This window comes from Chrysochloris asiatica, unplaced genomic scaffold, assembly GCF_000296735.1.
Source record: "Chrysochloris asiatica unplaced genomic scaffold, ChrAsi1.0 scaffold00344, whole genome shotgun sequence".
Classification (NCBI taxonomy): domain Eukaryota; kingdom Metazoa; phylum Chordata; class Mammalia; order Afrosoricida; family Chrysochloridae; genus Chrysochloris; species Chrysochloris asiatica.
The window spans coordinates 1,669,592-1,680,247 of NW_006408862.1; the positions used below are offsets into that span (position 1 = coordinate 1,669,592).

Sequence of the window (10,656 nt, forward strand, 5' to 3'; positions counted from 1 at the left end):
ACAAGGTTAACAGTTGCAGATAATCCTGCCAGTTGTTTTCCTGAACCAAGAGTGGGAAAGGACTCCCAATTTTTGCTTTAAGGTTTCCCAAAGCTTTTGCTGAGCTCCCAGACGGACCAGACACATCCTCTCCTGGAACACATCTTGGGATAAAAGGGTTCAAACTAAATCCCTCGAGAAAAGAAAGTTGCGTTGTCAAGACCTGGCTCTTTTTGGAAGAAACTATGTTTGGGAGTCTCCAATCCAAGTGCTTCTAAGAATATGAAGCATCTGGTAAGGATGTGGAAAACAAAATGCCATGGAAGGTAGCTGGTTGTGCAGCGAGCAGTACCCAAGCCCAGACCAGGGGCTAGCTAAGCATCAGGACCCAGAAAAGCCTATAAAGTAGATACTCTAATACATTTGCAATGCCCCCACTCCCACATGCATCTTGCAGAGACTGGGGAGTCCATGCTGATGACATGTAACAGTGAGTCTCAAGAAGGTTTGGGGAACAGCAGTATTTCCTAGAAACTATTAGAAATACAAATTCTTAGCCCAGCAATGTGTGTTTTAACAAGCCCTCCAGGAGTTTATTGCAATCAAGCTTGAGAATGAATTAAAATCACTGTACTGTAGTCTCTTTATCAGGTTGTATTTGTAACTGGAAAATGCAAGACTTTTTCTCTTCCTAAAGAGATGCCAAGGAGCTCTGGTAGCGTAGTAGTTACAAATCAGGCTGAGAAACGCAACGTCAGCAGCTTGAAACTACCAGCTGTTCCACAGGAGAAAGATGAGGCTTTCTGCTCCTGTAAAGATTTACAGCCTCGGAAACCCTGTATAGGGTCGCTATGGGTTGGAACAGACTCCACAGCACATAACAACAACAAAGAGATGCCAAGGGTCAGTAAGCCAGGGTCAGTAGGTCACAGATAGTCAAGAGGAGGTTTGAGGATATTTTAAGCCCTGACAACTACCTCTCCCTGTTCATTTCTGTTCTAGGGTTTTAGGCAGGCACCAACAAAGGGAGAGGAGGAAACATCCAAAGTAGGTCAGACCCACTCCAGAGTCCAGTGTATGCCAGGCAATTTATTGCTACTTGCACATTTCCTTCCAGGTAAATAAGCAACATTCATAGTAATTGTAACAGATAAAGATAACCCATCAGACTAGCTCTCCAACATAAGTAATAAATGGTACCACTAACCCTTCTTTTCAAATTTTCTTGGCTATAAGAAACCACACAAAATGAAATAACATACTGCCAGTTACACTAGTTTAAAAGTCATCGATATTCTTAGCTATATAATTCACAAAAGTATGTAGACAAGTCTTTTTTCCTAAAATTCATTTTCAATCCTCTAAAAGAGACCAATGATCTACTCTAGGACAAGAGTCACTCCTTTTGAATGCAAACCTGAAAAACTTTCCACTAAAAAAGGAAAACAAAACAAAACACCCATTCACAAAGTTTCAATGTACCACCAACAACTACTTGTTTTGTTCTTCCTAATTCTGTTGTTTCAATTTCAAGATCTGGAAAAGTAGTAGCAACAATCAAAAGCATACCACTGGAGATGTGGAAGTCAAAGTTTAGCAGCAAGAACCTTTTTTCCCCCACAAAGTACAAGTGTCCATAAACATCCCTACCTTCATCCTGCAACAAAGTCAAAGCTGAGCAGGATTTGCCTCTTATCATTAATAGTCACTTAATAATCAAGAAACCAGTTAGTTCTGTGTCTTACAGGACCAACCAGTCTCACTGGAAAGTGGGTAGTACTGAGTAATCAACATTCTTTTACTCTGTCTTGATTTGTAGTACCATATCCTTACTGCTATTTTTCAGCCTTAAAACCTAGTCATCATAAATTTAGCTGTTTCTTTCTATACTGGTAATTAGCATTAGTCATAAGTCCAAAATGCTTCCACATAAGAAGTAATATAAACATAACCCGTCTTACCTTTCATGCCAAACTTGGAGTGTCTTGCTAACTTGAGCAGAAACAGCATCACCAGCAGACAAAATCCCACCACAGATGCAATGACCACCACAGCATAGACCTAGAGAAAGAAAAAGAGGAGCAGTCATGGCCTGGCTCATTAGCTCTCTGTCTTCATACAATGATGGTGAGGATCATTATGCTAATAGTTCACTTGCACTGAATCCTTTACATATGAGGGAGCTTCCAAAAGTTCATGGGGAAAAAAAATCCAAAAGTGCCATGGACTGCCAAAAGAACCAATAGATTTGTTTTGGAAGAAGTGCAGCCAGTGTGCTCCTTGGAGGCCAAGATGGCTAAACTTCATCTCTCATACTTTGGACATATTGTCAGGAGGGAACAGTTGCTGGAGAAGGATATCAAGCTTGGTAAGATGGAGGGTCGGAGAAAAAGAGGAAGACCCCCAACGAAATGGATCAGCCAGGTGGCATCATTGATGGACTAAAGTGTGGCAGTGGTAGTGAGGTTGGCCCAGGATCAGACATTGTTTCATCCTGCTGTGCATGGGGTCGCTATGAGTCAGTTCCGACTCGATGGTGCCTGACAGCAACAGGAAGAAAGGTCTGGTGATCTGCTTCCCCAAAATAGCCAAAGGAAACCTTACGGATCACAGTATAACACTGTCCAGTATAAAGCTGAAGATGAGCCCCCTAGAATGGAAAACACTACACTGTGACTGCAGCAGCAAACTCAAACATTACAATGATCTTGGAAATGGTATCGAATCAGGCAATGTTTTGTTAACACATGTCAGAGACAACTCCACAGCAACTAGCAAGAATGGACATATCTCAGGTCTCTTATGGAAAAATGATCTCCTACACGGTGGGTCTGCATTTCAGTTGTATTTATTTTATAACCTCCATCTCTCTGTCCCTTCTAGAACCTGATAGATTCCTGATATTAAATAAAAATTCAAGCTTTTATTAAAACATTTGAAGAAACAGATATGAATATGTGCAAAACACAAACTCTTACAGATGGCCCTAAATGACAAAGTTGATTTCTTGCTCTTCTGGTGAGAACCTTTTATAGGGCAGAAATTTGAAATATAACCCATTTACAAATAAAGTGACCCATGAAAGGCAAGGCAAGTAAGCAGAAACACTGCCACCAGGTTTTCCAACTCCACAGAGACCCGGCATAGGGTTTCAAAGACTGCACATCTATGGGAGCAGGCAGCCATATCTTTTACTTTAGAGTGACTTGTGGATTTGAACCACCAGTGTTTTGCCTAAACCAAAGCACCACCAGGACTTCTTAGAGGCTGTTGTTGTCAAGTGCTGTCAAGCCGGTTCTGACTCCTAGTGACCCTGAATAGGATTTCCGTAGAGCAGCTGGTGAGTCTGAATGGCCAGCCTTGTAGTTCAAACCCACCTTGCAATCTAGTACAGTATTCTATAGCAGCACTACACCAAGATTCCCAGAACTCCACTGTACCGTACATCACCTTTTAAATCACTTCTTAAAACGTTTCCATTAATCTTCCCATTTTCAATGGGTTGTTTACATCTGAGCATTAAAAATACATTGCTGAATGGCATGCAATGAAGCAGCTACATTCTTTCAACATGTAAGCAGCCAAACTACTCAGAGGCAGGCATAGAAACATGCACTTTTCATACTCACTGAAAGATGTTCCCGACCAGCCTTGTCGGCCACATCTGTGGGAGGGGTTTCACTACTTCTGTTTGAGTTGTCCCCGATGTCAGTTGCTACAGTCCCATAATCTTATGGTGGAGAAAAGAGAGTGAAAGTATAATGCTGTCATTAGGCTGCCAACCCCAGGGCTACAGAACTACAGCAAGACCCAGAGCAAAGCAAGACAAACTTCCAGGATTCCAATCACTGAGGGCCCAGCTGTGGATGACCATGGTTTGGCTAAGTTCAATTCATTATAGTTGTGACTGCACAAAACCCAATATCTTATCAACACTAACTTTACATTAGTGTTCTACTGGTCAAAGTCAAAACTAAACATTATTAGAGCTTTTCCTATGTAAATAAGAGAATTTTTTTTATTATTTAAAACAAATACTAAAGGGAATCAGTCATCTGAGAGTCATAGATTGATACACAGGAAAGGTCTTCAGAGATGATCATTCTGAGCCAGTTTTATATGATATGAGCACCCTAAGGCCACATAACAAAGGGGTGATAGAGCTTAGACAGGAACCCAGACTCAAAATCAGCATTCTGATTCCACTGAAAAGTGTATCCAAGTTGGGTAAGAGGCAGATACTCAGACTGGAGTGTGGAACCATTCAAGATGGCACTTTGGTCTACATAGGAACACCTGAGCAGCTCTGCCAATACTTTAGTCTCAGAGTTGCTAATAGGCAGGGAACTGTTTTTTGCTGGTAGACAAAGTTTTACTAGTAATATGATCTACAAAAGGTCACACAAAATTCTTGGTAAATACTGTAAATAATGTTATAATGTTTGTGCATATATTCTAAATAGGTAAAGTGTTTTTGTTTTTTTTTCAGTCCTGAACAAGCTGTCTCATTAACTTAGCACCATCTAACCATCTCTAGATATAATTATGAGGTTGGCCTTAAGGCAACTAATTTAAATTATTATTATGTTTATTAGCAGTGTGTTCCTTTGAATGCAAATGAAGGTAGTTGAAAATTTACCTATTTTCTACCTGCTTGCTGTTTCATCTTTAACTCCCAAAACATATTCTCACCCTTTTCATTTTTAATATTTTTAAATACATTACTTTCATTCAAATACTTACAGGTATCATTTACTTATTTATTTTTCCCCTTTCCGATTATAACTAGCCACTCATGTAAAATCAAAACAATCAAAGTATCTATAGTTAAATATCATGGCATTTTGGTCCCAAAGTCCAAAATAGTATCTGAAGTCACTGGAAGGAGTCCAAACCATTATTTTAAAATGTAAAATCACAAGCCAAGCTTATTTCCCACCTATGATTTGAGATATTCCTATTCCAAATCAAATAAGGACAAACAGAATAAGAAATACACAAATCATGTACACAGAATCATCCAAATCACAGTGTATAAGAAATATGACTTAACATGAATGAAGCAGGTAAAGGCATTATAATTTCCCAGCTAAAATTAGCTCAAGTTAAACACACACACATAGTAAATATAAATAGAATAATTTAAAAGAAAAAATAAATATTTGTATATAAATATATAAAGAATGTCGTTAAGTGTTGTCGAGTCAGTTTCAACCCATAGTGACCCTGTATAGAGTTTCCAAGGCTGTAAATATTTATGGGAGCAGAAAGCCTCATCTTTCTCGGAACCGCTGGGAGTTTCAAACCGCTGACCTTGAGGTTAGTAGCCTGACTCATAACCACTATCCTACCAGAGCTCCTTATATAAAGTATAGAATACAAATATAGACTACTTCATAGAAATATATATGTGTACACATGTGTATAATATCTAGATGAATCCAACTTTTAATCAATCTTAAGTGTCAAGGTATGTCTACAAATTCAGTCTCTTGGTTCCCCTAAACCTCATGGCCATGAAGATGGTTTGAAAATCTGCTAAAAGATGGGTTTTCACACTCTGTAAGGCATCCCAGGCATTCAGTCAAAATAGAAAAAGAAATAGTAAATATCTGGTGCAAGGCTAATGCAATGGACCTTTTGGGATCTACCCTTCTAAAAATAAAACAACAACAACAACAACAAGAAAAAGAAATAGTAAATATCTGGTGCAAGGCTAATGCAATGGACCTTTTGGGATCTACCCTTCTAAAAATAAAACAACAACAACAACAACAACAAAAAACACAAACAAACCCAAAACACTTTGTTCAAGTATCATTCTTCTCCCAGGGAGACCATCCACTTCAGTGAAATCTGAGCTCATCTTCAGGGGTGGGTTGAGTTAGTCAATGGTTAACCCAGCCCTATTAACGTAGTGGTTATGAACCAGGCTGAGAACCTCAAGGTCAGCAGTTAGAAAACTACCAGCTGTTCTGTGGGAGAAAGATGAGGCTTTCTGCTCCCGTAAAGATTTACAGCCTCGGAAACCCTGTATAGGGTCGCTATGAGTCGGAAGTAACTCCAAGGCACATCACAACAAAAATTATCATAATGGAAATGAGAATGGACCATGGCTGTATTAGGTCTTGAATCAGATACAAAGAGGGCTTCATGAGGGTCTCTGAGAAAGTTGTTTTTCTACTGAAACAGCTTTCAGAAGTTATTTCTTTCTCCCATCAATATGAATGGTATCTCTTGGCTGACATCAACTTATAACCAGAAGAGAAAATAGCCTTCCATGCAGCTAACACAATAGGCAGCAGAGGGAAGAGGTAAAGAGAACTTGAGGTCCTGATGACTGAGCTGCTCTGGTTTAACCAGCCTAAGAGCAAACCAGACTTCTTATTTCACAAGGAATAGTTTTGAATTAGGTTCACTATCATAACTGGAAGCATTCTAACTCCTTTCTCTTCCTACTCATAGCTTTTAAACAGGTAATTAGTTCCAAATTATGGAAACAAAATGTCTGCTACAGCAGAATGGATTCACCACTTCCAAGAACAGAGCAGGAGAAAGAGCTATTTACAGGCACTGTAAGTGTCAAGGGAAAATGACCATCAATATCGAATGGCTTTTTGAAATACTGTTTTGTCGTGTGTAATGCTTGAAGTGTACATTTAACTGAGCATCATCCTTCAGTGGATTTATTCCATTTTAAATAGATATTTTGAAAAAAAAAAAAAGTAAAATGAAGAGCTATGATAGTTACCTTCATAAATTACATCAGGGTAGTTTGGATTTGCTCCTAAAAAGCAAAACAAAACAAAGATTCGTAAGTATGCATTTTGGAGTTTAGAAATTACTAATTTACGCAAACTAAAATGATTTCAACATATATTATACAAAAGACTTTATAATCAAACTGTTTTAACTAAAATGATTTCAATATATATTATACAAAAGACTTTATAATCAAACTGTTTTATAGGAAACATACATAAAATCTTAAGTTTTCGATTTGCTTCGTGTTAACTCTGTTCCATTCTCCAGTTTCCCAATCTCTACCCTTCCAAAATGGAACCATGAATTACTTTGGAGAAATTTTAGCAATGAATTATGATCACCTTTCTTTCTTTCTTTTTCCTATTTCTATGATAAGATTGGCTATTTTGACTGCGATGTTGGCACTTTTATTCCAGTGGCAGATACCAATTGTCATGCCATTTTTGTTATTCGCTGATGGTTTAGAGGTTACTTTCAATTATGTTTTACCTGGTCCTTTGCATTCATGAATACAGTACTAACCACCCATGATAATAATGGTATCTACAGCATAATTTTGCTTTCCACTTGTCTTCTGGGAAACTTCAAGGCTGAATAAACTCTATTTATGCCCTAACATATCACAAGAAAACAAAATATACTTCTCTACTGACATTGCTTATGTATGCTGTTGTAATTATTAAGTACTATCGAGTTGAAACCAACTCATAGTGAACCTGTATAGAATTTCTGAGGAGCAGCTGGCGAGTATGAACCACCAACCTGTGGTTAGCAGGCCAGTGCTTATCCTACAGAACCAAACCAGGACTGCAAAGGACTATGTAAAATATTATAAATACACATTGTATCAGAAAGACATGAAAGTATTCCAACTTAATTTGGTGTATTAGCCTGTAGTCACTAAAATGATCAGAATATTCTGCTATAATATTCCCACAAGGAATTACAAAAATATTTTTTAAATAAAAAATTGCACAGCATGAGCAAGAATTGGAGACCCAAAATTTTCTACTTACTCTCCAAGCAGAACTAGCTTGGTCTCTATAAGAAAGCCTATTTGCAAATGAAATGACCATATTACTTAAGTGACTGGAAGACTTTGAAAAGCTACTCCTTGTGTTTTCAGTCCTCACATACTATGTAAAGAAGTAAAACTTGCAAACCACAAAGGTTACTCAGCTTTCATTTCACTTCTACACCCTTAGCAGAAAACACTATTTAAAATAAAGTGAAACATTATCAGTTTTCTATTCATGTATTCCCCAGTGGATAATCAATGTTAGTCTAAAATTTAGACTCTAAATGAAGAACCAGATAAAAGTGGCCCGGATGTTCAAATTAGAACTTTAAGTTATTTCAGCTAGAAGAATAACTGTCTTAGCAAGGAAAAAATTAAGTGGATGGCTCAAGGGTGCTTCCTACTGCTGTGCAATTTATGTTTTGCACCACTCCAGGGGCTCTATTTATATTGTGGTCTGTATAAATGGCATCGCCTGAAATTGTGCAGTTCACTTCCTGTACAAACTCTCCATGATGCAACTGCATCAACTGATGTAAAGTCATAGATCCCAGTATATTTTGGTGAGTTTCATTATTCCAAATTCCATTTCAAACTAGTTGGTTGCAGGCTTCTTTGTTAAGAATGTATTGTTAGAATCACTTCTGATGAAGAAACTTAAATGTTACCCTGAAGTCTGAGGGATAATTCAGGGAATAAAGCATCACAAAACCCCAGTGTCACCCCTTATACCGTCATTTACAGGGCACCCATTCATCCTCTGAAGGGTTTGCCCTTTGCAAAGTCCCTCAGCCAACTGATATCCCCACAACATGGGGATCTATCAGTCCTGTAGAAGGCAAGGTTCCATAACTCCAGTGAGCAAGTTACTCCTTCAATTACACAGTACTTTGAAAGTCAGAGTCAACATCTCACTTTTAGACCTCACTCCCAGGACAAGGAATCCCCAACTCTAAAGGCCCCAAACCTACTTCCTAGGCCAATCCAGCTCTTTCCCCTAAATCTGTCAGCCCAAGGACAAGCCACATCAGTATGAGCATTGTTGATCATGGCTCAACAGAGGTGGTAAGGACCAAGCTAGGAAGCAGGACAGGTGTGTCCACTTGCTCACCTGTGAAGCCTTTCATGATACAGAACCAAATTAGGGGGAAGGGGTCATGACTGGGGACTACTTCTACCTAAACCCCAATGTTCCAGCACGGAATTCTAAGAACCAGTGAATTCTAACTTCAAATACAGGCCATTATAAACATACATTTGTTAAAGTTGCTGTTGTTTAGTGCCATTGAGTCAGTTCTGATTCATAGAAACCCTGTATTGGGCTTCTGAAGAGTGGCTGGTAAATCAACTTTTCAGTTCAGTGCATATCCTACAGAGTCATATCAAGACTCCATTTGTAAAGTAAGAGAATACAAATTCTTTTGAGTAACAGCTTATTACCTTTATTCATAACTTCTTAAGTATTTGGACAAGGAGCTCTGGTAGCACAGTGGATTATGAGCTGAACTGCTACTCGCAAAATCAGTAGTTTGAATCTACCAGCAGCTCCACAAGAGAAAGATGAAGTTTTCTGCTCCCATAAAGATTTACAGGCTCAGGAACCCTGTGCAGGGTAGGGTCACTATGAGTCGGAATTGACTCCACAGCATATAACTACCACCACCAACAAGTATTTGTACATAAGGATGTGGACTTTCATTTGTACTAGGGTGACCAACCATCTGGTTTATCTAGGTCTGTGGGTATACCTTAAACACTGGACTTTGAGTTTGAAAATTGGAAAAGTCCCAGACAAATTGCTTGGGTTTGTCCAGGACTGGGAATGTGCCTGGTAAATGGGGAGAAGTTGGACACTGATTTGCTCTCATGCTCCATACATGTGAGAGGTACGCCTGCAGTCATCTTTCAACTTTTATACCAACAATCCCAGAAGAAAGCAAAAGGACTCAGGATTCAGAGCATCACTCTCTAAATCACATTCAATGAATACGAATAACATCCTCGTCCCAAAAAGGTAACATACAAACCACAAGAAGAGCCAAGAAGCTTGGATTAATCCAATGTATTGAGTTCCAGGTATGAAAATTTAGAACTTGTGGAAGGATCAAAAGTAAATATGTCAGGGAAGGTGGGGCTTGATGGCGGCTAGGGTGGAGGTGCAGTGAAGTTCACCATCAACAATACCACAGACTACCAGGCAAAGCAGATCCAGGGCAGAGCTCCAAAACTCAGAACCACAGAGATAGGAATATTTTAAAAGTTTGAAGGCTTATAGCTTGTGGAACTTAGAGCTGAAGTAAAACATTGTGTACTTTTGACTCTGCCGTGCTGGGCTCAGAGGCCCTGAGCCGACATCTTGGGCGAGACCAAACAGCAAGACAAAGTGGGGGGAGCAGAAACACCACAGAAAAACACCACAGGAACTTTGGGGCAAAAGTTGACAATACACTGTGTCAGTTTTGCTTTGTTCGGATTTTCTTTTTCTTTTCTTTCTTTCTTTTTTTTTTCTTTTTTGGTATCTGGTCATTGTTGGCACACTCACTGTTTGCCGACCTCCATTCCGGTGATTAGAGGGGGAGCCTGAGTGAATGGACACCCCCCATCTTCACCACTGGTGGGTTCTTCTACCATGCATGCGCACAGCTACTCAGCCCAAGAGCAGACCTTGAACTTTTCTTATTAGTTTGTTTTTTGTTCTGTTTTTTAATATGGGAAAGGACAGGACAGGGCTGTAGAGAAGGATAGAGAGTTTAAAAACAAAACAGGCCAATAATTAAATTAAAGCCTGAGGTATAGCATAACAACCAACACTGGCATCTTGAATGGAGAGAAAATTTAATGGACTATAAGGCAACCTCAAAGAAAATTAACACATCACAATATACCAAGAGAAT

General features: G+C 39.0%; 1 protein-coding gene across 4 annotated transcripts in view; it reads right to left on the reverse strand.

Moving 5' to 3' along the window:
- Positions 1 to 10,656, reverse strand: part of NTRK2 (neurotrophic tyrosine kinase, receptor, type 2) — a 562,954-nt gene that overhangs the window by 435,874 nt on the left and 116,424 nt on the right. For all 4 annotated transcript variants that reach the window (XM_006875883.1, XM_006875882.1, XM_006875885.1 and 1 more), the window contains exons 9-11: positions 6,731 to 6,766; positions 3,609 to 3,709; positions 1,941 to 2,040 (exon numbers count right to left, since the gene is read on the reverse strand). In XM_006875883.1, the coding sequence (XP_006875945.1) occupies positions 1,941 to 2,040; positions 3,609 to 3,709; positions 6,731 to 6,766 (237 nt within the window). The remainder of the gene's footprint in view (positions 1 to 1,940; positions 2,041 to 3,608; positions 3,710 to 6,730; positions 6,767 to 10,656) is intronic.